Here is a 26,120-nt window from a genome sequence, read left to right as displayed (position 1 = left end):
AGCATGGTTTATTAGCCAACTGATGGATATTAGCATGGTTTATTAGCCAACTGATGTTATTTTTTTATTTTTAAAACTTCTACTGACGATGTCCACTTTCTACAGGGGCTGGTGTTTTTCTTCTGGCGTCTGCGGAGGGCGAGCAGATCAGCTTTCTGTTCGACTGCATCGTTAGAGGCATCTGCCCCAGCAGAGGTCCATTCGGACTGCGGCCCGTTTTGCCAGGTAAGTACTGCAAAACGTTTCACCCTCCTAAGCTCAAAAAGACACGAGAAAAAAAACTTGTTGATAAATAACACAGGGAGTTTTTAGATTCCAAGACAAGAGTACAAAAAAGAGGCAACGCAAGCAGAGCCTGATACTCATTTGCCGCGTTTCATGCAAAGATCAATCTGAGCTGCCGTGCTGCTCACCGGGAGTGAAACGATTTCTGCAAAATAAGTTGGTGGATTCAAGACTCCTCGACTAAGATGTCTTTTATCCAATTTGATAATCCTTGATAATCCTGACTGTGAGTCAGTCAGTAATTCAGACAACATCTGACTTAAAGTGTTTTGAAGTGAATGGAAATTCTTTGGGCCACCTTAAATGTAACACGCAGACAAAGATTTTCCTCCAGCTTCTCTGCAGATACAAGGGGAACCAACACTGAACTAAGAACAAAAAGTCACTTCAGTTAATTGCCAACTTGAGCAGCAATTATTTTCTTTTATCGGGAGTTGGAAACAGAAAACCCAGACCTATGGGTCTGGGTTTAAAAAATATATTTTTTAAAGCAGAAAAAATATATTTAGAAATATATTTTTTCTGCTTTAATTATTAGACAATGGTTTGCAACCACAGTTTTTTTCTATTTAAAAACTTTTATATGTGAAATTTAGTCAGTCTGAAGTTTACGTACTCGTCTTACATACCTACTGAGTGCAGAACACTGATGACCTCTGTCCTGTAAGAAACTTTGCCATGTTTTTACTTCCCTCAGTGCTACCTGCAGAGGTCTGTGCATGTTCCAGTTTTCACTCATCTCGCCGCCCAATCGCAGGTTGAGCTCATTTTCCTATTATTAGAGTGCGAAGAGCAATAAATAGCAGGGACGATGTCGGAGAGGGGCCTTAGGGGTCAAAGTCACAGTTCACACAAGCAGAGAAGCCAAAGCCTCCTAATCACTCCGAGCATGTGTGTAACCTCATCCTCCGGATTCCTCTGCTGCCTCGTCTGATCAGTCGACCAGCGCTCGACTCTCCCTGCTGATGTTTTTGTCACTTTTTATGGTTCTACCATCATAAATCTTCTCCGTGGCGAACAGTTATGCGTCTTGTTTTCACTTTTGGTTCGCCGTGTTGTCGTCCTGGTCGGCTGACAGTTTTGATTAACTGCTGTAATGACGCTGGGTTCGCTTGTCGCTCTGAGCTGCTATGTCAGCCTCTATATCATAAACTCTATTAGCTCTCTGATCTGCGTTCTTCATTTAAGATTTATTAAGTTTGAAAAATTAATAAGAGATGTAAAAGCAGGTTAACTTAAAGATGAATAGCATTGTGGATTCCTTTATTAAACTTTCATGCGATTTGTCGTTCCTGTAGACACAGGAACGTTTTCAGTTTGTTTAACGTGAGCTTTGAAAGAAAATTTTTTTAAAAAGAGGAGTTCTTATTAAGAGGCTTTGCAAAAGTACTTCGTTTCATAGTCCAAAATTAAAATTTACTTGGTCTTTCTAGATTTGCCCCTCGGTGTGGATGTGTGTCCTATTGTGGTCTGGCGACGCATCCATGGAAATGGGTGGAAAGGAAAAAGCACAATGTTCTAAAAAGGTCTTTAAAAAGTCTTAAAACGGTGTCATCTATGTGTTCAGCCAGCTTTACTTATTTACTCTTACATAAAATCCAGGGAAACCACCTAAATAAATCACCCAATTAGTCAAAACATTACACTTTTGTGTGTTTTTTTTAAAAATTTTTTATCCCAAAATGGAGATGTTCCTCTCAAAACGACCCGTGTTTTGGCAAAACAAAACTTATGTTTTCTTGTACAGTCAGAGCAAAAATGATTATTGATTACTGCAGGTCACATTGCATTGTCTGGCACATTTATTTATTGCTGTTTTGATGTTGATCAATGCGATCGTTGCTTAAATGAGAATCAGCTGTTTGATTTACTCGATGCGTTGATTTGCCAAATCACTTTGTTTCATTTACGAAATATCATTTAAGTTCTACGTCACTCACTGTAGTGAGATAAATGTAGTTGTTGTTTTTTGTAGAAGTTTTTTTAAAACAATTTTACACAATCGTTGACTTGCTAGTTTTTAGGTAAAGTTTCACTTCTTGCCATTATGTTTTTTTGTGTATTGTCACAGAGACTCTGAGTACTGGATTGCGTTGCACTTTGCTGCAAAACAAACTTGTTGCTCTCGTCTTGTAACATATTAACTAAATATTGTCATCTTCCTCATATGATGGCCTAAGTCAGTTTTTTTTTTTTTTGCAAAAAGTAATTTAAGTAAACAAATCACCGCCTTATTTTTGCCGAGATGATTTAGTCAAAAACGGACGTAGGCCATTATTTTAGGAAGTTGAGCGACATTTAAAATAAACAACAACTTGACTTTAATAACACTAACGAGTAGCGCTCCACTTTTAATGAAGCGCCCGCTCTAACATAGTAGTGGAAATGCTGCCAAATTTGCTTTTCAGAGTCATATTTAGTCTCAATGTGTCTTTTCGTTGGATTATGGAATTTCACGCGGAGTAAAAATTTTTTTTCTTTTTAGCGAAACACAATCTCACATTTACTAAAAACTTTGCTCAGAAGATCAAACAGAAATCAGACCTCTGAATCAATTCGGCGTCAGAGTTGACCTTGGCGATTCGAGGTACATTGGATCCTTGCCCGGCTCCAAGAATCTTACCACCAGCAGCAGCAGCAAAAAGAGCCACGTGGCAGTGCTATAAATAAACCCTGTACTGGTGCACAAACATTGCAATGCTAGACCCCTTTTTCCAGGCCCAGCCAAAGCTTTGGGATTCTCACAGTTTAAGCTTACATCACACCTTTCTTCTATATCCATCCTGAAGATTTTTTTTGTTTTTGCAGAACTCAACTCAGGCCAAACAAATTCAGAGGAGAAGCTGAACCTGGAGACCCAGGAGCTGGAGAAGCGACTGAGCATGCTCTCTCGTGGGAGCAGCACAGGTGGGATCCTCCAACCCGGGGCAGTCAAAGTCCACTCCTCCAGTGTCCTGCAACTTTGTGATGTGTGTCCCCTGTCCAACAGAGCCAAATCAAATGGCTGAATCAACATTATCTATCTAGTTACTTAATTCAGCTGGACACTGGAGTTTGACACTTGCGCTTTAAGCCTGTCAAGAACGGAAACTTAAATCAAAATGCTGATCAAACTTTCACGTCTTCACTGTAAATGTTACTTTTAGGACTGTCAACATTAACGAATGGAATTCATCTAAAACTTACATTTCATCACATAAAGCAGATTCATCTGCATTAGATATTTTGACCTGCAACCTCTCTCCTGAGCTTTCCTCTGTCTTGCACTGCGGTCAGCAATGCAGAGTCACAAACACGAGTCAAAGGATGAGTGAGGAGAATCAGACAGTGGCAAATTTCGCTTTAAAACAAACACAGTCACAGATGTTTGGATAAAACCAGAGGTAGAGTGCACATGTTGCAGTGATGAATTATCCTCCCACCGAAGATCGAGCAGTTTACAGTTAACATTTCTAAATTAACGTTTGAAGCAAAACGTCCTGAATACGAAAACCTGGAAATCAGAATCTCCAGACATGTTTGGTTTGACACGGTAAATAGTTTCTGTTAAAACATTTTCTGAAAAGGTGCAATTTTACATTTCAGGCTCACGAACTGGAGCATAGTGATTAATCACAGAGCTAGAGTGATTAATTCGATTTTTTAAATCTACTGACAGCACTAGTTAAGTTGGTTAAACGTAAGCATATCATATTATGGTGCTTTAATTTGCTTTATGAAATGTTAAACATATTTTTTTTTTTCTTGGCAGTCTCATCCACGTATTTCCCATCTGCCGGGGGAGACGACCGCAGCATATCTGGCTCCTCTGACGCGTCCGACACCAGCCAGTCAGACTGCAGCATCGGCAGCAGGCTGGCCATTTGGTCCGAACCCGCCTCAAACGCCACCGGAAGCGCCTGCCACGCTGGCGCCAAGGCGGAGCTGCAGACTGCAGAGAAGCTGTCAGCCGGCCAGGGAGGCGGCGGCCGACCTTCGGCCAAGCCGCCCCGGCAGCTCCAGGACATCGGCCGACAGAGCTCTTCGGACAGCGGCATCGCCACCGGCAGCCACTCGTCCTACTCTGGGAGCTTCTCCTCGTACACGGGCAGCCTGGACATCGCCCCTGGGGAGGACTTTGGCTCCGTGTTCGGCTTACCCCCACAGCTGGCTCAGGAGCTAAGCCCATGCAGTTGCCCCACTGCTCCTGGACAGGAGTACCAGGTGCCAACGTCGCTTGTTGGGCATCTCTATGACTCTCCCAGGAGGGTGTTGCATGAAGCGAGTGGGGGCGACAAAGACTGTGAGCCCTTTAAATCACCTGAAGACCACCCCGTTCCTTCAGACTGCCCAGCGGAGTCCGATTTGGGGGGCGCTGCTGAGGTTCAGTCAGAGGCGACGGACGGACAGTCAGATCCTGCACACGCACAGGGCCCTTCAAGTGACGGCGGGAAAACAAAGGCGCTGCCCTCTAGTGGCTCCTCTCACAGCTGCGGCTCCCTCTCTGCCTCCAAAACTGTAGTGGCCATCTGCTCAGTGTGTGGTGGGTTCAAGGTAAGAAAAACTGATCGTTTCTCCTTTTGATTTGTCAGGCGGCCTCAGCTCACGTGTTTGCTTTGTCAGCAGCGTCTCGTCTGCTCTGTGGATTACTGTAACACTGACCTTTGCGGTTTCAAAGCTGCGTTTTGGTGGCAGAACCAGGAACAAACCCACGGCCCATCTGTCCATTCAGCTTCACACCGTCATCGTTCAGAGCAGGTCTTTACGCCGAGCCGCCCAGCGAAGTCTTTTCTTTCTGCTTCTGTTGGTGCGTCTTTTATATTTGAAGCATTTAGGTGGATTTCTGCGTGAGCTTTGTGAAGGGTTTTGCTTTTGGTTAAAACTAAATGTTGTCTTTATTTTTCAGATTTGTATGATTATGCCGTCACCTGAGATGATGTGTAGTCCTGCTTCATAATTATTGTTTTTGGAGCTGAAAATGCAGTAATTCATCTCATTTATCAACTTCTTATTTTTTTTCAGCTTTTGTATTTTAATAATTTGTTTTCAGGGCGGGTAGAAATCAAACCTCAGAAATTATGAATGTGACATAATCCCTTAATTATATATGTAATTTATGTGGTTGTTTGCTGGTTTTGTAAGGTTTCTCACTGTCTGATCGAAACAGACTAGCAACTTCCTTTTAACATGCACCGGCTGCGTTGTAAGGTACAGATGATTACTCAGGACCCTTTCTTGGCTTCTGGACTCTCTTAAGTCTTTGTGGCACAGATTAAATGTGTCGATAACATTCCTTATACGTCGTGGTCCATGTTGTCGCTTGTTAGCTGAATATCCAACAAATTAAAATCCCCCATTTAGATAAAATCAAGATTCATAGAACCAGGAAACATCTTTCCGGTTTCATATTGTCCAGTTTGGTTGATTGTGAGTTATTTTTAGCCTCAACGTCCTGTTGTTGGCTGACAAGGAGTGGCATCATATGTGGTCTGATGCTTTCACCTGATTTAAGGTTGGTAACCTTGGTAACCTTGATTGTAAAGGGTCGTTATTTGAGCAACTCCTGCCTTTCTGTCATCTCATACCGGTCTGTCCGATCTCCTGTGACATCAGTGAGGCATTTTCATCCACATAGCGGCCAGATGCTTGAATTTTTATTTTTATTTTTTCTGTTTTGCACCTTTTCAAGCAAACCTGCGGGATTGGTGTGTGTCAAAATACTAGTGGAGCAGCAGTTTCTGAAATATTGAGACAAGCTCAGCAATTCAAAGTCACTTAAAGCCTCTCTCACTGACAGATTAAAGTTCAGTTTCAGCTTTGTTTTACAGATGCCTAGATTCATTGATCTGATGCCGTGTGATTGACCTATTTGCTATTTCTGCTAACAAGCAATCGAACAATTGAACCTAAAAAAGTGACAGTTTTGAACTAATTAGATGACTGTACCCATCGAATGAGTAATTTTCAACAATACATTGAAAATTAATGTTCCTACTTGAACTATAACAGTTTCTTCATATAATAGTTATAGAAGAAACTATAGTTATAGAAGAAACTGTTCCCACCAGAAACCAGAAACTGGTACGTGGTTGTCAGAGCTTCCCAAGAAACTGGTGGGCTTACTGGTGTAACTTAAACAGGAAAGCTGGAGAGTTGGGAAACTGCAAACTTCAAAAACACAACACTGGCAGCTCATTTTGAATATTTTAGATTTGCAATCTGACATAAACTAAATCCAGCCACTTTGAAGGACTAAAGCCACTCAAACTATGAAGGAAACAGTCTAGATGAATTATAATGTCACATTTTCACTGTTTCACAGGGTAACCCCTACATCCAGATGAGTTCTTCAGGAATACCAACCTTACCGGGTAAGAAAAGATCTCCTTAAAGCTTTTTTTCAAACATAGTGCATGTGTTGTTTCTTGCATGAGCAGAAGCATCGATGCATGCTGGGAAAACTCAGTAACCCGTCGGCCATGCACTGTCATGCACACCACTGCAGTGAAGAATACTCTGGACATGTCCCGGGCCTCTGCTGCACGCTCGACGGAGCCGCCGAGAGTGCAGCCGGGCGGCGATGAGTCGCCGCCGCCGCCAAAGAGAGGAGAAAGAAAAATAGCCGACCTCTTATCTGATCCGCTCAGCTTCCCGAGTGCGGGCGGCCAGCCGCAAACTGCAAACCCGTACGAGTCAATGAGCCCCACTCCGGCAAATGAGCTCATTCTGGCACAAGCTGCGCCGCCGTGGGGCTCCCAGCAGGACAAAAGAGCTGTCGTTTATGAAAACTGTTTGAAGTGTCGAGGAGAGCTCTGCCAACCTCCGCTGCAGGTCGCGCCTGCTAAAATGCCCCGCAGCAGGGGCGTCCATGGTTGTCAGAGCTTCCCAACTGGACCGTGCCTGAAGAAAAGCCAGGCCAGTGACAGAACTGCTGATGAGGAGCTGCTTCATGAACTCCTCAGGGGCGTTGAAGAGCGGCGTCGGCCGGAAGATGTAAATGACTCGACAGGAAGTGGAGGTAAGAGAGACGACCCTCCCGGTGTCCTTTGCGCCTCTGGTCCTCTGAAGTGGATCTTCTCATCATCCCTTTTTTCACCTCTTCTTCTTTCTGCCAGCTTTTGTTTAATCAAATAAGTTTTTACTCTTTGCACTGGTTGATGTTTGCCTCTTTTGTCATTTCCAACTTATCTCACCTGAACCTATAAAGACCTATAAACCTATAAAGACTGAGGAATTAGATTATTTATATTGGCTGCATGTTCTTCTAGTAAACTTTTTTTTCATGTTTTATGAACTAATGAATAAGGTTGTTGACTTTGTAGAGCTTATGCAGGATTATGAAGTGCAGTTCAACCAATAACCTACATCAAAATATGCATAAATTACCGTTATTAATATTCTTTGGTTAAAACGTGTTGAGGATATGTCGGACCACCACTAAATGATGTTCAGACTGTTTTGAAAATGTGGTTTTGATTAATAGTTACTTATATTCTCAGAAGGCCTTTCAGTTTTTCCTTTGAACTTTAGATGCTTTTTCTTTTCATTTTCGACACAGTCCTAAGTCATATCCATCCACGACATCATGTTGCGCTGCGTGTGCTTATTAAATGATGGAAGTCAAATGACAGGATGAGAGGAATCAGGTCTGAAAGACTGAACTGAGGTTTGATCTATGAATCTTTCAAAATCACCTTGTCGGCGCTCAAATATTATTTTGTAATTGATTATGGAAACAGATTGTAACTGTGTCGTGTGTAGGTAATTATGTATCAGAAACAAGAAAACACGAATACTTCCATCACTTCTGTTAGTTTGTGTCATCCATCAGTCCACATGGACTCAAATTTAAACACTTTCTTTACTTTTTAATGTGTCTCCAAATGATCAAGGTCAAAGTAAAAATGTGCTTGTGAAAGAAAGCAAAACTAAACCTTTAACAGCATGTGGGTGGAAATGATTTTTGTTCTTTACATGGTCAGATTCATCTCTACAGGTGTGTTTGGCTTTACGTGTTTTCACAGTGTGTGAATGTTGGTTTACGAAACGGACTAAACAAAGTATAAAGCTTGTTTTTAGTATTATTGTGTATTGTAATTAAAATAACCAAAGACCTTTTAAAATGCATCTTAATTGTAGTAAAAAACTGAATTGCATTCTCTCTTTGAATGGCACTTATTGGCTATTAAGATTACACATATGTGTGTCTCGTTTGTAAATAAGGCATATGAATAATTTGTTCTAAGAGAAATTATAACTTCCATGCTCTACGTTAAAGTCAACACTCAGAGTCACGTAAACAAACATCTTCTTCTGTCCAACCAGAGAAAAAGCTCAACAGTAAAGAAGAACGACGCAGAGCTGATCCTGCTTATGAGGTCATGGAGAGTCGGATGCCGGAGAAACACCCAGAGGTTCGTGGACACGACGCTGTGATCCGCTTCACACAGTCAGCTTTTCACACACACGTAACTTTATTTAAACCAGCAAACTGGACGTCATGCTAGTTCACAAGTCCCGAATCTCGGACTCAAGAAATAAAACTGAATCTTTCAGCGTTTTTTTGTTTTCAGTCTTGCTAATTTAATTTTATTCCAAACATAAAATGAGAAACTAAAATCACTGGATTGTTAGTTGTTTTTTTGTGGACATTTGGTTTATGTGACGATTAGTTTCAGTAATTTCAACTAGTAAAGCACAATGCACGTTTCCTAAAGTGTGTGTTACTCTTTGGTATTAACATTAATGTTCTTACTTGAGTTGGTTTTCAGACGTTCATCTAAGCAAAAACAATATTTTTAGCGTTTTTAAAATTTTGTTTGTGTAAAACCTACATTAACAACCTAAATGACTCATGAAATGACAAACAAGTGCGTTCATTTTTCTTATCATTCTAAAAACATTCCCATTTACTTCCCACCCGGAATGTCAGAGAAAATAAAAATCTGATTATGAGCTGCTTGGGATTGAAATGAGACCTTTCAATCCCAAGCAGCTCATAATCAGATTTTATTTTTTTTTTAAACCAGTGGAAACATTGGCAATCGCCATTCAGCGATTATAAGAAGGGTTTAATTGCTGTGATGCCGACAAATGTTATGACGTCATGACTTTCATAAAACACTGTGATAAAAACACGTTTTATGATCTAGTAGTGAGCTCAGATAGAAACTGTTCACTAAATATGTCACATCTTACGTTCCAGCCGTGATTGTAATGGTGGCCGCATGAAGTCTGTGGTCTTTAATCAGTTTTCCCAGCAGCGTTGCTGTCGGGTGTCTGGGATTACATGGCTGAGTTCTGAGAGTCGCAGCGTCTAGGATAATAACACCTCAGACTGGGTTCCCACAAACGAGACGAGGTCCGAGTTCTCAGTAAATCCTGCTCAGTCCATAAATCCTCCTGACATGTCCACTGAATAGGGTTAAAAAAGTAGAAAATCACACTTACGTAATGAAATTCATGCATTTGGTATGGCCACTCACTGCAAATTACGTTTGAGAGTTCTCACTTTTCTGTATTCCAGGCTGAAGAGAAGAGCAAATACGAGCTGATGGGCAGCTACGGCCAGCAGAGGCTCCTCCAAGAGGCTGAAGGTGAGCGGAAACGGCTTCATTTTGGTCGCCACGTCCAGGCCGGTTTTGATTTAACTTGCTTAAACATTTACAATTTCACTGAGTCTGACTTACTTAGGTTTCCTTAAATAACTGCAAGCCACTTTGTTGATAGTGAAATAAATGGATGAGTCACCCACTTGAATCAAGATTGCTTTGACGCTTCACCTGTCGCTTGGTGTGCGAGAATTGAAATGAGTCTATTAAAATAACTCAGTCTGTAGAAGCAGACTAACAGATGGCATAACGTCCCTGAGGAGGGAGGAACATCCACGCTGTAATTCACTTCATTCAGGCAAATGGACCGAGTGGACTGATGAACATTGTTTTTACAAATTGTTTTCCACGTGTGGAGCAGAGCAACGCGTAACACGCCAGCTGTCGGGGGAAATAGTTTTAATGGAAAACGGATGAACACAAACGTAGTGGGTGTGGCTCGTCTAAACGCGTTAAAATTTGAGCCTTAAAGTTTTTGTTTATTTCTGTAAGCTTTGAAAGTGCGGCTAGAAAATTGTTGCTTGTACCCAAAACTGTTCTTGTTTGCAGAGAAAAAATTTCCCGTTTTAACATTCAGTCAAGTTAAGGGTCATAAACGACGTTTAACTCGACGTTTAGTGTAAGAAATCACAAGTGTTACCAACTCAGGAACCCTTTCACAGAAACCTATTGCTGTTTTCTGAAAAAAAAACAACCGCACTGAGAAATTGTTTTGTGACAGGAATCGACTCATTTTCAACTTTCAGAGCGGAGACTGGTTGGTTGGAAACATCAGATCTCCATTTTATTTCCCAGCCGGTCTCTCCTAGCGCATCAGAACTGTGATGTCGTTATCAGGACGGCAAGTTTCCCACGTTTTTCCTTCTTATGTAACCGTGGCCGTCATGACCAAACACCTGAAATGTAACGTAACCAGATCACAGGACACATTTCTTTAAATAAAAGGTTTACATTTGGAATCTACGTTGTGGCTTTTTGATCTTGCTTTTTGAATAATAATAATAAAATAATAATCTATTAGGGTCACATCTCTTCCATCACTATTTTGGCTTAGATTTTGATTTGCATGTTTAGATGTCTTTTATGCCTTATGCAACGCTTAAAAGTTATCTATTTTATTTTCTCAAAGTACTCCCTGCAATAGGTGGAGGAGGGGAAGCTCGTCTTGGAAATAATGCAACCAGACTTTGCATCTGTGACTTTTTTTCTCTTAACTTCCCACCAGACAGCAGCTCATGTCAGTTCTTAAAATATCTTGACGATTTATTTGAGCCAAATTGACGAGCTCAAAATGAAATTGACAAAAAGCAAAGCGTGGTGTAAAAATGACAAAGGGAGTTGCTAAAATTAACCGAATGATTCATGGATGGTAAAAATTAGAATCCTGGATTGTTGGCCATCTTTTTCCAAATAAGGAGGAAAAAAAGGTTTGAAATATTCTGGCAACGAGGCGGCTTTCTTTCTTACATTTCTTACAGAATTAACATTTGCGATTTTTTTGACAACAGCGACTCTTCATTTCAAAGCTGCCAAGAACCTTTCAGTCAAAATCCCAAATTGTTTCCCTCCGGCTTCAAACACGGCCTCACAAATGTCTTGAAATGGATTTTTGTTCTCCCAAGTTGCCCGTTTCATTGCTCTTAAAATAAATGTTGACAAATGGTGACTGATTTGTTTGTCTTGGAAACTTCTGGGCTTCTACCAGATTTTCAGCAGTTTAAATTTAAAACTGAGACAATACAAATACTTGCTTTGTAGTCATCCATACAGTACATACATCTTTTTCGTAGTACTTTGGAGTATATTGTGTACATTATACAACATGTTTGTTTCTCTTCTTTTATGTAGCTCAAAATAAACCAATCAAATCTCATTCCGGGATTTACTTGCTGCCAACGGCGCCACAGCGATAACGTTTGAAGAGTATATCTCCTTTCCTATTGGTATCGGGTTTTTGATTTCATTTTAATTAAAGTTAAAACTTTGGTTGATGTCTTTTCAAGGTTTAAAAGCAATTTAAATTTGAGTTTTAAGTGCTTCAACCAGCCAAAACTGAAAGTTTCTGCTTTTGTTATAGTTTGGAAATATTTTTGCTGGTTTTCATTTTAGATTCAAAGAAAACAAAAACGTAGTATTTGTGACTAACGGCCTTTCAAACTCAAGTGTACTTCTGGGCTGAACATTTTTAGCATTTTCATTTGAACTCGGCAAACATATATATTTTTTAGAAACAGTAATGTAACATTTATCAGCCGGTATTTCTCTGGGTGAAAAACTGCAACGACATTTGAGTTGTTTTTCATCTGGAGTTTTACCTGCATTTCACCTCAGACGCCCTGATGTTGTCTCTACAGACGTTTACTTATGTTAAGTTTTTTGAGTAAGACAGAACAACAAACATGAGCTCCAATTGTTCTCCAAGAACGTTTACGCTAGCCGTTTCTTTTAGCTGAAGTCAAGATGTCCGTCTTTGGAAGAGTTTCAGCAGTTTTGTTGTAGTTGTGGAGTCTGTGCAAATAGGGAGCTTATTACAAACAGAGGAGGAAGAAATGTTTCAAAGCCCACATAAATCCTCACAGCTCCAGTTAATCTACTCATGAAGCCGTGTTGACATCTTTATTCTAAATTTGTATAAATTTAATTAAAAAATGATTCGACAAGCTGGCGTTTCACTTTCTTCAAAGAGCGCCACCCACACGCCAGTCGCATCAGTCAGTTAAATGAATTTCAATTGAAGCAAGTTGACTGAAGATTGTTTTGTATTCAGTAACAAAAGACTGTTAATGATGTCTGATCACATTTTAATAATTGGAACATTGTAGGATGTAAATGACTTCGTTAATGTCTTAGTAAATATCACAGAGCAGTATTTTAGGCTTATTAGTCAAAGTTGCATAGTGTTAGAAAAGCATCAGCGTCCAGCTCTATGTTCATAATACCTTATAAATATGACTACACAACCTTGCAGGAATATTCACAACTTTTTCCACATTTTATAATGTTATGGCCAAAACCCTTGATATAATGTGTCAGGATTTTATGCAATAGACTGAAAAAGTAGGGCAAAACTTCAAAGTGGAAAGGAAAAGATGTGCGGGTGTTTTCAGATGAAAATTGGTAGATGTACGTAACCCCTTTTAATCCGGTTTCTCTAAACGTGTGGTGCAAACCTGCCAAGACACGGCGGACCACCTCAACTGAGAGGCGGGGCAAAAATCAGAGAATAAGCAAAGAGGACCGTGGCGACTCTGTGGGAGCTGCAGAGATTCACAGTTCAGCCGGAAGAACAACTGTGTTCATAAGGGAACAATTAGCTGTTCACTCCATTAATGGACACAGCAAATATCTAGCAGGGTGTGTTCCAGTCAGATGTGAACCAACTTTAACCTACATGCAAAACACTTTATATGACTTAAAAACTAAAGCTTTAATTCTTTGCTTTTATTCAGCACGGAGGGGAAACTGGACAAACTTTTCAGGTTTTTCTTTGTGGTCACTGAAACCACAAATCATTTCCCTTCTATGTCATAAATAAACTCCACTTGGTTTGGTTCTGTCACAGAAAATCCTAAAAAAATGTGGAGCTTGTGTTTGTAAACTTGATAACTTTACAACAGATGTGACATAAACACTGTTCTTTATCTCCTACTGACCCAAGTTATCCTGTGAAGTGATTTTTTATTCATTTTTAAAAATGTAAAAATGCTCTAAGAATTTAGCATTGATTTCATCAGTGATTTTCCTGTAGATGTTAATTTGAATAGTTGCCAAGCCAAAGTTAATACTGTTACTATGGCACATGGTTTGCACTTGGAGGTCACCGGGATTTAAAGCAGCCGAGTTTGTGTATATTTTAATGTAATTCAGAGTTCGCCACCTGCCGCTGTCGTGACGTATCCGAGGACCTCTTCTGTCGCTATCTGCATTTTATGTAACACCGGGAACTTCGGTTGCATAACAGCCTCTCGTACAGAAAGCAACCAGAAGTGCGACCGAACGAGTGCAGGGATGTGTAGCGGTGCTGCTGCGCTGACGTGAGGTGAGAGGACAGTTGTCAGCGGACGTTTGGCCACTTTAAGCTTCCCACGCGCTCACACACACACACACACACACGGCTTCAGTCCGACGCATACCTGCTCCGAGAAGCCACAGCAGCTGCCACGGTCTCTCACCGAACCCATCAGTCATGTTCGGGTACCTTCTCACGCACACACACTCGGCGGCAGCCTCCATGTCATCTTCCTCATTATCCTGCCTCAGCAGGCAGTTAATGGGCCAGGATGAGCAGGAGGTGCTCAGGCCCGCTGGCGCAGGTTTGTACCAGGAAGCAGAATTGCAAATTGGGGTTTATTTATTTTTTTGTCTGATTAAAGGTTAAACTTAAAAAAAAAAAATTGCTGTTCGTGAATAGAGAAGCAGGTTGGATTGTTGGATTCAGCTGTAAATTTTAAATAGGTTTTGACCCGGTTATTGCATTTTTAACTTTTGTCTTACTGAAGTGAATAAAGCCATCACATTAAATGTTAAACTGATTATTCTGACACATTTTTTTTTTTACCCTGTTGAGTTTTGAATTTTTATAGATTTTGAACCTTCGCAAGCTTAATAAAATATCATCATATTCGAGATGGCCTAATTTCACCGCTTGCAAACTTTTAGAGTGCAGAGTTTGTCAGAGTGTAGTGATGAGTTTTTCATTTGCTTCTTCGTAAACTACATGTGGAAATGATAATTATTTGATGAGTTGCCTTCATTTAGCCAGGAATCAGTATTCAGACTGAACACGTGGCGGGATCCTGATTAGATAACTCCACGCTCTCCCCAAATGGTGACCCATGAAAAAGTGTAGAGCTCAACTGTGGTGCAGTCACATAATGAATGTAAAACAGTTTTTAGTTATCTGGTCTGGTCTTGTCACTACTGACTGCTGCATTGGTACAACGGCCAAACCTGGTGCAGTGATCGCCTGGTGGGCCCTCTCTCAGAACTGAATATTTTAATCAATCAAATACAATAATATGCATTAATGGCCACAGTGGGAACCATTTTAGCACAACCACAGAGGCTAAAACACATGTTTCTCCTTATCTCCACTTGGAGGGTAAAAGGAAAATGAAAGCCGCTCCTGGATTGGCTGTTTTGCAAACGGCAGCTTTTAACGTGCCACTTGTTGCATCTTGGTATTTCAGTTTCTTAAGGTGCATTTTCGTTTGAAATTTATTTTTACATATGATCTACACAAAGACTCACATCAAAGCAAAATCTCCGCAAATAATTTGGTGTCGAGCTCCACAAAAAAACAAACAAAAAAAAATCCACAAATGGGTGAATCTGTGACTACTGAACTGCTAGAAAAGAAGATGACAGGAGATGCTTAAACTAGGTCGTTATTTTATTGTAAATAGTTGGCAAACTTGCGAAACATGACAAAAACAAGCATACAAAATAACGCAGAGATGCTTTATTTTGGTATTTATATCCAAATAAGAAAATTATTCTTATTTTGTGCAGCCTTGGCTGCATCTGACAGAGAGCAGTGTCACATTAGAGATGGGAGACCAACTGGAAGTCAGGCCTGTCCAACGCGTCTTCCTTCCTTCTCTGTCTGCAGGGTTTTCACCGCTGAGCTCCAGCAGGTTCAGCCTCCAACGTTTCCCCCCGGAGGCTCTGCAAAGTCTGTTATGAAAAAAGCCCCCCAGCCACAGTGCTGTGGGCAAACCCAATGTTCTAATGACGGCCATTATAAAACACCACACTTCTGCGACGGCTGGCTTGCTGTCTGATCAATTAGGTTAGACGTTGCCAAAGGCTGCACCCACCGAGATTCTGCTAGCGTCTAATGGCCTCTCACTGATCGTAAGTGTCCCCCTGGGGTTGATGCTCCTCAGCTGTGGGTAATGGCCACTGCTTGATGCCATTTAGGAAGAGTCCCTGAAATAGAAGGATTCACCTTTGTCTGTCTTCTTTGTCAACACAAACTGTGTTTTATCCATCCGGAGCGCAAAAGGTCAGGCGGGGTGAATCGACACACATTTCAGTTGGTATCTGTAGAAACGCTAGATCTTTCTCCGGGCAATCACAAGACGTGTGCGCGCTCCTTATTGAGAGTATTTTGTACAATTCAGGCGTTTCAAACACTTCCAGACTGCAGCTCCTAAGCCTGCAGATACCGTCTACAACCAGTTGTGAAATAGTAGCACCATAACAGGATGCATCAATGCAGTAAGTCCAGATCAGGATTTTTTTTTTCACAGACACTTGTTGTTGCATACCAAGTGGTTGCAAGTTAGTTACAAAGTGGTAGAGCATGGAAAATCGCAGAGCAGTTTGATCAACAACTTTCTGCAGCCATTAGTTACAGACTTTTAAATATACGTTGTCCTCATCTTCGCTCCGAAATCGCACACAGAGCGCATCGCAGAATGGGTTTCCATGGGTGAGCAGCTGCATCGACATGTGATATAAAACGCATCTTAAATCTTGAGCCGTGGAGACGCTGAATCACGGATTGGGTTTGGCAGTTGCCAGCTGAATGAGACCTGATGAATGGCTGCATTGCATCAGGTGTTAAGTTTGTTGCAGGGAGGCTTATGGTAACTCTTTTTCAGGAGTTTGGTTCAGATCCTCAGTTTCAAGGAAAGGACATCATAGTGCTTCGACATACCAAGACATTTTGGAGAACGTTGTGGGTAAAGTTAGCCTCTACCTGTTCCAACATGCAGCGGTGCACAAAGCAAAGCCCATAAGACATGGACGAGCAACTCTGGGGTGAATTAGGGTGGAGACTGCGAGCCAACATCAGAGTTTGACCTCATTGTTGCACTTCTGGAAGAAAGGTCGGATGTTCTGATGAAAACTCTCCCTAAGTCTTGTGGACAAATTTAACATCACTTTAAACACTTTGGGAAAACACTAAAGTTCATACGTGTGTCTAAGCAAACTAATTAATTATTTTGGAAATGTAATACAGGCAACACCTGTCTTTCTTTACTGTAAGTTGATTACAACAGTTTCTTCAAGCTTCAAATAGTAATTCACAGATGTATAAAGATACTCCGACCTGAGCATTTTCTGTTTTAATGTTCCTGTGGCTTAAAGTGGGAGGATCATCTTTTTCAGGAGCCACTTCTGCCTCCTGGTGATTCTGCTGTACTGTCAGCAAGTTGAAAGAAAAAAGTAGAAGACGACTACTATAATTTTTCTAACTCTGAAAAAACTCCAACGTGGCTTTTGGAAAAGTTCACAGAAAAGGTAAAACACTTAAAAAAAAAAAAATTGGCCTTAGTTATAAAATAGGGGAACAAAGTGAGGAAGAGAAAGAAGGTATAATTATGCACCCACAAAAATCCAGTTGATTAAAAGAGCGTGATTATTATCTAATTGACATTTTGGTGTTTAGGTCCTACACTGTGTGTAACAGCACTTTGAACTTAGCACAATGGGAAAAACACCAACGTGGCTTCTTTAGTTGAAATTGAGGAATAATTTTGGATGAGAGGGAAACAAAGAACAATAGAAGAAGTTTACTTCTTTAAACATGCGTTCATTTAATCTAAATTTCTATGTGTAGTTATGCTGAATCTTTCCCTGCACTTAGTCGTTTAAACCTTAATGCTTTCCTTCCTTTTTTTCTTTTATGTGATGTTAACTTACATCAAAAAGGTTAAACTTGGTTGCATATGTGAACCGTAGTAAGTTTGATCCAAAAAGCTTCCTTATGTTTCTCTTATTTGCATTAGAGACAAAAACGTTTTGTCTTTTTAAAGGACGTTGTCCTGTTTATGGATGAATTTGCCGAGAAACATAATCGACGTGCAAAAATGTCCACTTTCACCGCTCAAGCATAAAACTGCAACCACAAAAATGTAAAGTGACTAACACACATCCTCTCTCTCTCTCTCCGTCATGGCCTCAGTCAGTAGGTGGGACACAGTGGACAGGTAGTGAATGTTGTGTTGCTGCGTTCGAAGCAGAAGAAACTGGAGAGTTTAATTATTTGAGTGAGTTTTGACAATTGCTCTCTCGCGATGGCTTGACTTTAGGAACTGCCTCAGACTGTTCCTAAAACTGCAGCCTGTGTGAGGTTTCTCCTCGTCTGCAGCGGTAAAAAAAAAATTAATTGGCCCGAGAAGGGAACGGTGGAGAACCTCTGACGGGTTGAATCATGTATGTGCTGAGTGAGATCAGGTGGGTGTGGTCCCATCTGCTGTCACTCAGACTGCTGAAGAACTTCAAGCTGATTCAGAGTAAAATATTTCTGAAGCATAAAAGCTGCCAGTAATAATCTCAACTTCACGCTCCTTTGTTGAGCCTGGCCTTTAGACGCCTTCCCACTTCAACCCATCCGTCATTCGCCATAAATCACGCTGACGACAACTCGCTTTAGGCAACGTGGCGATGTGATTTCTGTTTGACAGAAGAGAGCCGTTCAGTTCAAATGGATTGAGGGAACGTTTTGGCTTTTTGTTCTGCCAACTGAATATGAGCGAACAGATTTGGGCCCCTCTTATTTCCCTCTTCTCATCCGAACTCGGTATTAGCAGAGAAAGTGACCGTGGGCCTTGTTTCCAACAGCTTGGATCTTGGATAAGAAGCAATGACGGAGTCGACAAATGACTAAATGGTGTAATTAAAAGGAAAATAATTTGGTCAGGTTTACTAATTATGCATAATTAGCCTCCAGAGCAAAATGAACAATGCAACAGGGAATACAGTGTTCCTGTATGATTGCAGAGCCGTCAGCAGCTTCTGTGTCGGCGTTGATCAGACGTTTGTATTTACATAACTCCAAACAACATGAGTTGGTCGTTAAGTGCTGAAGTCTCAAGAGCCTCTCAGCCTCCAGGGGAGCCCAGCTTTTGATTACGTTTGCGACGACAAAATGAGTAAGACGCACCCTGTTGCATTCGCATGACATTTTGCCAGTGTAAAAAAAAAAAAAAGAGGTACTTGAGTGTAATGAGACGAACAGCAGAAAAAAAAAAAATCAAGTCGCATCCTGGATTTGGTTTCTTCGATCGAAACGAGAGAAATAAACACAGAAAACGAAGCAGCCACCTGATTTTTAGTTTGCTTTTGTACTTGCAGGGGCAGCGTTTGTTTTCCCTCCGGAGGCTGCGCTTCCCGAGAGGCCCCGGAGCGAAAGCGTCACGTACGTGAATATTCCCATCAGCCCGACGTCTAAGAAACAACTCAACTACATGGAGCTGGAGCTGCAGGAGCCGGGCCACAGCGCCAGAGGGACCGTCGCACATCTGCCGTCTCAGAGTAAGAATTTACTGGGAGTGACATCTACTAAATGAGAGGCCTCATCTTCAGTCCCCGGAGCGTCTCTGGTTTGGTTTCTGAGCGTCCGCCTTGTGTTAAGGAAACGATTCAGCCCGTAGGATGGTGGATGACTTTTCATCAGCAGATCACAGTCTGTTTATTCTTCAGTAAATCCTTTGTGGGTTTTAAAAGTAAATCTTTGTGATGATCAAAGGGAAATTTAGTTTTTTTTTTTTGTTGTTGTCAATATAAGCTTACTTAACTGGTTTAATCTAGTATTCAAATTCATGGTTACAAAGGATGTTGCTAATAACTACAGTGGCTTCTCTCTAAATAGTTTTTTTTTTTTTTTTTTTTTTTACCCATAAAAAAAAACTGAGGAGAACGCAGCTGAAAAGTTGTTAACACCGAGCTTGAAAAAGAAACACAAACCAGGAGGAAGTCGTGATTTCCGCAGGGAATTTACCCAATGAGCAGGGAAAATGAGCTCCGACAACATCCGGGTCCACAGGATGTTAATCCGATGAGACTACAGTCTCTCTCAGGTGGAGGCGCCGTCCTCTTCTGGCGTGAGGTGCTGGTTTCTCCTGGTGCTGCTTTCAGGATGCACATGAGATTCAGGACTGAGGGATACACCTGAACGTCGTCTCTGAGGGGGAAAAAAATACAAAAACTTGATAAAATGTGGATTATAATTAGAGCACAGTACAATCCAGACAAAAACATTCATGGTATCGTAACGTATTGATCGGGTCTTGGTTCTTTAGAGAGAAGATTATAAACAATCATCATTGTACATGAATGTTTCTCCACAGTAAAAGGTTTTCCCAGTCGAGCTTTGCCACATTTATTCTTTTGAAAAACATTTAGTAACCTATTAGTTATTGTTTAAATCTGGCTAAAGAGCTATGGACTGAATTTCTAAATTTTCCAAAATAACCTAATTTATATAAAAACATTTCTGACATATTCACAGACATTCAGACAACATACTAATGTTTAGTCAAGAGAGGAGTCCAGGAGCAAAGCAGTTAAATGTGAGAGAAAAGGTCAGATTTGGTGTGTCCATGAACTTTACACCGAGGTATAAAAAAATATAGAAGCGAGTGTTTGAAGCGCTGAACCTCCATGTCGTTTTTTTTCCACAAAGCTTTCCCCGTTTCTGATCACCCTTTGTGTGCAGCCGCTTTTTCAAATCAGGCATTTTCTCCTCAAACCCAGCAGACCGCTCCGAAAGAGCCCGCTTACAATAATGTCAAGGCTGCACCAGGGCAGGATAAAGAGTCGCATGAATCATCGGTGACTCGGTTCGGTCCCATCAGCGTCGCCGCCGCAAGACTCCCACCGGAACTTTTCCCGAAAGATGTCGGAGTCCTGGTGACTGGAGACGGAGCAGCGAGCCGTAATTCACCGGCGGGTTCGGTCTTATCGTCGCTGCCTTCGAGAACACGAGAAGGGTGGGAGGTCAGAGGTCAGCGTCTTGATGGCGGCGTTGCAGTTTATCTCTTATTAATCTGTCACCCGGGAGGAAGGGCATCCTGCCTCACCACCGAGAGGCCCTCGGGTCACAGCTGTGAGTTCGCCCTCTCTAATGGGATCGTCCTACCAGGACCGCTGATGGCCGGAAGAAGCCGGGTTGAATTTCTTTCACTTTCTGAGAGACGATAAAACACGACCAAGGTGCAGAACAGCAGCCATTTGCATTAATATTGAGTCTAAATGTGACTAGTGCAACTCTATAAAATGGTTTATATCCCAATTTATAGAGATCTATTTAACGGAAGTAACTCTGAAAGTTGTGTCATAATGATTCATTACATACATACATGTTTAATTTGTTTATTTCTGTTAGCTTTGGTAACGGAAATAAACAAGATGTTGCTTTTCAGAAAATTTGAATTTTATGTAAGACAAATGAAAAGAAGCACGTTTGGCAGTAATTGTATTAATAAAGATATGAAAGACAAAGTGTCGAGGAAATTCAGCTGAATTATTTGCATATTTTCTCTGATTTATGTGGAAGCTTGATCCAGTTTGCGCAAAAGGAGAAATTTAAAGACCAAGAAGATCCTGCAGCTTATAATTCCTTATATAATGTTTGTACTGCTCCAAAATCTGTTGACCGACTATTTTTATTAATTATCAGATGAACTAAAACTACCAGCAGCAAAAGGATGTAAATATTCTGCAGAAAAGACCAGGAAAAAGAACCCCAATTTTATTTTATTTTTTCTACTTGATGATTTTGTCGCATCAGAGTTCAATCCAGACAGACATTTTCCCTGAGCCTGGCTTGAGAAGCAGCCCTCTCCTACCAGTTCACAAACAGCTTAAGGCATTACGGTTTGCATTGTTCATGACATCTATGTGATCTCTTTTATTAGAACTGAACTCAACTTTAAGCAGGTTTAAGCAGGCGCACACATCAAAGGCTCAGGCATTGAGTAATCACATTCAGCGCCACGCACACGGCTGATTAAAGCCAAATGTGTTTCTTGTTGTTTTTAAAAACACTGTGACGCAAGACGTTCTGTGGCTATATACGGGTGTAGATTAAAGGAAATCTGCTTTTTTTTTTTTTTTTCTCTGAATTTCCTGGCTGATGCATCTGCAGGTAACTTCTTTGGGAAGTCTTTTGATTTTGGCTTAGACACACAGCTCATCCAATTCAGGTGAATATTTTACTGTTAGGTTTTGTTTATTACCTTCTCATTGCGCTCCACTGGCTCAGACGAGTTAGTCGGTGAAGTACTGAACTTTTTCTGAGTTTAGACCCTTGAAAAGACATTTTCTCGATGAATTCCAGATGTCAATCTTGTTTCTCCTGCAATTCTTATTTTGACAGGAAAGAGCTCCACCAGGTATGCTCAGATCGACATCACCGCGACGGAGATGGCCCACAGAGTCGGCGCGCAGCACGCCCTGGGCAGGCAGGAGGGCCTGCACAGCCTGGAGCTGAGGAGAAAGGGAACGCCGCACTGACTCCGTGCTTCGGATTCGCTGCGTCGGGACTGTATCCGCCGGAGATGTGAAGAACTTGATGGGAGCGTTTTGGTTTTCTGTTCTCTTTACAGTTTCTAAGCACAGACTGGGTTCACACATGCTGGAATCCAAGAACAAGGGGTGTTCACGTTGTTAGGCCAGGCTTTTGCTTCTGTAATCGATCAAGAAGCCGTGATAACCGCGGTTGTGCGGTTTTGCATGAAGCCACGCGCGACGCTTCCACCTCGTCCCCTCAGAAAGTCGGTTGCCTCACTAAATGGCACTGCGCCAACTAAAAGGAGGAGAGCACCGACCCAGAGATGAGTCACAGCCCAAATGCCTCCCCCTCGCTCAGCTGCATCTCAGCGCCATCTTGGACCGTGCCACATTTTTAATCATCGTTTGGGAAAAACAACAGAGATGAAGCAAGAGGTGATTATTCCATGAGGTAGTTGTAAATTGCGTTGTGCTAAGCCGCTCGGATTTGGCCTAAAGCCGTCCATCCAGTCTTACTCAGAGCGCTGAGCAGGAGAAAGTAAATGGCGAGTTACGGTGAGGATCTGTAATTGTTCCACGTTTCTCCGCTACGCCGGCTGACCTGCGTTGGCCTGCTGTGACTAACAGATGCTGTTTGTTGTTTGAACAGAACCTGAGTGCTGCTTTCTTTGTGGGATTTACTGTGGGGAAACTATTTATGGCTTCTGCATAGGCGAGAGAAAACAATGTTTGGAGATTTTCTTTAGAGATTTTTAAATGATTGTTTTGTGTCCTTTTACGTTTTCCTCGTTTCTTGTGCGGCACATCGGTAAACCTCAGCAGAGGGTTGTTTCCGTCTCATATTCTGCTGCGTCTCACCTGCAGTTGACTTCAACAAGACGTTTATTTCATTTGATACACAAGTAAAGATATATGGAGAATGTATAATTTGTGCTTTCTAGGTAAAATTCTCTTTTTTTAGTAAGTTATTTATTGCTACAACTTTGTGTGTTTTTTCAGTGTTTACAGTTGCAGTGAAAAAATTTCCATGCATCCATTAGGGGCCTTAATTCATGTTTTATATGTTTAATGGTTGATTTGATGATAATGGCACAGCATGCCTCTGCCCCCACCATGCTTTATAGCTGGTGCAGCATTGTTGGGTGTGAAAATCTCTCCCCGACTCATCCGAGCTCACCCATTAACACCGAGACCAAATCCTTTGAGTGTCACATTTCTCTCTCCAGAAGTAACTGATCTCATTCATGTAGGCGGCTGCACATTTTAGTCTTTCTTGAAGGTGTAAATTTTGGAGCCTCAGCTTCTTTTTTTGGTTGCTACTTTGTGGGCAGAGATACATTTGATCCTGTATTTTCTACTTCTTTGCAGCCTTGTGGCGCGTTCCTGAATTAACTAATCTCCTTCCATCTGAGCGTGTTGTTTTCGTCTTTGTCCAAGCTTTCCTGAAAGTCAGTAAAATAATCTTTAACTGGATAAAAAATAGATATTTGGTTTGTGCCCCATGGTTCATAATATTCATGCTCTATACCAGACCAGAACTATGCAGTCAAACTCCAGTCAGATTCAGTGTCTATTTTTTCAGAAGACATTAATAGAGTAGCATTTTTACTCTATTGAGAAACTACAGAGCCACATTAATAAGTCTACATACCTTAAGAGGGCTAAGTACTGATTTCCCGGCAGTTTTTCTGGAAAAGTCCCCCCCAACAAAACACCAATCACCGCACATTGTCAACAAGTAATAAAAATAGATTTACCGTAATCCTGAACTCTTTCATCAAAAATACTTCTTATAAGTTAAAATGTAAAGATGAACTCACATGTCTGACAGGGACATTGTAGTTTTCATTGTAATTTCTCTGCAGAAAATGTTTTCATCTGAAACGTCTGAGTATAAAATATGCAAGATGCGCTGGAATACGAAATATGCTTTTTCAAAAGGACAGACAAAAGCCAGAGTTTCAGATTTATTGCTTTCAGACGATCAGTGTCGTAAGAGGTTAGTGTCTTCTGTCTCTGGTTTTACTTTCCTCAACTAACACGTATTTTTATTGGTGGTTGATTATTACAGTTTGATAATCATGTAATGCAGTAAGAACAAAAACTGAATCACACTCATTTCAAAAAAATATGTAAATTGTAAATAAAATGGGATAAATATTAAACCTTTCAAAGTCTGTGTTAATTTTATTTTGATTGCTGGATTCAAGCCGTTAAACCATCTCCCATCAGCAGCTGGAAGTGGGATAACCTGAACAGATCAACTTTAGGAAAGGTAATAAAAAACAAAGAAACAAACTGAAAAAGTGTAAATGTCGAAAACTTACAGAAAAGATAATCTGGACAACTTGTCAGCAACTTAGAGCTGGAGTTTTTAGAAGTGGCTCATGACTAAGTACTGCTGAACAATTTAATTGCAGTACTGTTCAATATACAATTTATTCACAGAAACATTGTCTCAAAAAATCATTTTAATTAAATCTTGCATAAATCATGCATGGTCCTAGTTATCAGTAACAGTACAATGAGATCAATTCATTATTCAAATTGGTTAAAAAGTTTCTATCTAAGGAAAGCCAGCAGGTTGCACTAAGTTATTGACTTGCAGCATTTCCTCCTCCTGGATGAGCTGAAACCACGTTTTCATACTCTGATATAAATATAACGTGTTCCACAAACTGCATTCAGGTTTTTTGTGTGTTTTTTCCTCTTGACAAGGTCTGCTGATTTTGTTCTGGGATTAATTTCCACATTTCATCTCCAGACAAAAACCCGTTTTCTTCCTCAACTGTGTGATTGTTGGACCTTCCCATGTTATTTTCACTGCCTAATAATTGCTTGATAATGAATGTGACAACTTCAGACATCACATGGAAATTGAACCAGACCTATGAACGTCCACCATACTCCATCCAACAACAAAAAAACAACCAATAACGACAGAGGACTAACAATTTCTCCTCCGCCCCAAAGTTAATTTACAATCAACTGGTAGAAGTTTAAAATGTATTGTTGTCTATTTTAATGACACAACTTGCTGCACATCTATCAAGTCACTTTGGTGGTAAAACAGTAAAACATCTAGTGCTGCTTTGTGTAAGTATTTAAACATAAACTGTTGATATTCAACACACAGAGCTGTGACCACTCACTGGCGCACCAATACTCATTAAAGAGCAATTGTTGAATTGAACAACCAAAATCAACTCATGCAGCATCATTATTCACATTGGCTTACCGTACAAGCACATAAATCACGGGTTGTTGAATCGACTAACCTTGGACCAAACCACACAGGGCGACGTGCTGCGAGTGTTTCTTAGAAACTCATTTACTTGAGAAAGTGTGACTGAGCGTCTCTGTGGCCACATATTGATTTAAATAAAGAAACAGAAATGAAGATTGAAAATTCAATAAGAGAGCGCGCAGTGAGTGTTTGTGAGGGAAGCAGCACGGCTTTAGTCCCTGCTGCGGTTTGTATAAAAAAGCAAAGAACATACAGGAGAGCGCCATCTGTTCATCACACTCACAGGTAGCAGATATAAAGACCTGTGAGACTTACTGGTGTTACATAAACACATTCAATTGAATTTAAATTGCCTTCCAAGGGGCACTGAGCACAAAACTACAGGAAAAAAGTTCACATTTTAACAAAAAAAAGAAAAACGCAAAAAAAAAAAAAAAAAATTGGTCATAGGAACACCACTCATTTTTTCCACATCACTTTTGGAAAAAAAGCACAAATTCATTGCATCATAAACTAATCACAGTTTAAAATCTATGATTTATATTTGACCGATTGTGAGTATTGAGGGCTTTGCAAATATTCTGACCTCTGGCATGAAATGCTGACCAAGCATCAAACATTGTGGAGCACAAAGTTATTTCTGTTTCCTCCTGTCAAAAATCTTTTCTGGAGCTCTTGAAATGATTCAATCACTTTTATTCAGTTACACTCTGAATTATAATTTGCCTAATAAAAGTAGGGAAGTAATGATT

General features: G+C 40.8%; 1 protein-coding gene across 2 annotated transcripts in view; it reads left to right on the top strand.

The window, feature by feature from the left end:
• The window catches only part of LOC103480440 (protein Dok-7), a 34,445-nt gene extending 10,159 nt beyond the window's left edge, over window positions 1-24,286 (top strand). The window contains exons 5-13 of one of the 2 annotated variants that reach the window (XM_008435389.2): window positions 106-225; window positions 3,094-3,192; window positions 4,037-4,818; window positions 6,587-6,635; window positions 6,770-7,282; window positions 8,590-8,678; window positions 9,791-9,860; window positions 18,963-19,142; window positions 21,988-24,286. In XM_008435389.2, the coding sequence (XP_008433611.1) occupies window positions 106-225; window positions 3,094-3,192; window positions 4,037-4,818; window positions 6,587-6,635; window positions 6,770-7,282; window positions 8,590-8,678; window positions 9,791-9,860; window positions 18,963-19,142; window positions 21,988-22,124 (2,039 nt within the window). In that variant the 3' untranslated portion in view covers window positions 22,125-24,286. The remainder of the gene's footprint in view (window positions 1-105; window positions 226-3,093; window positions 3,193-4,036; window positions 4,819-6,586; window positions 6,636-6,769; window positions 7,283-8,589; window positions 8,679-9,790; window positions 9,861-18,962; window positions 19,143-21,987) is intronic. The other variant, XM_008435390.2, reaches the window with a different exon arrangement.
• The last annotated feature ends 1,834 nt before the right edge of the window (window positions 24,287-26,120 follow it).

This window comes from Poecilia reticulata, linkage group LG18 (assembly GCF_000633615.1).
Source record: "Poecilia reticulata strain Guanapo linkage group LG18, Guppy_female_1.0+MT, whole genome shotgun sequence".
Taxonomy (NCBI): Eukaryota; Metazoa; Chordata; class Actinopteri; order Cyprinodontiformes; family Poeciliidae; genus Poecilia; species Poecilia reticulata.
This window is presented reverse-complemented; position numbering and strand designations above follow the sequence as displayed.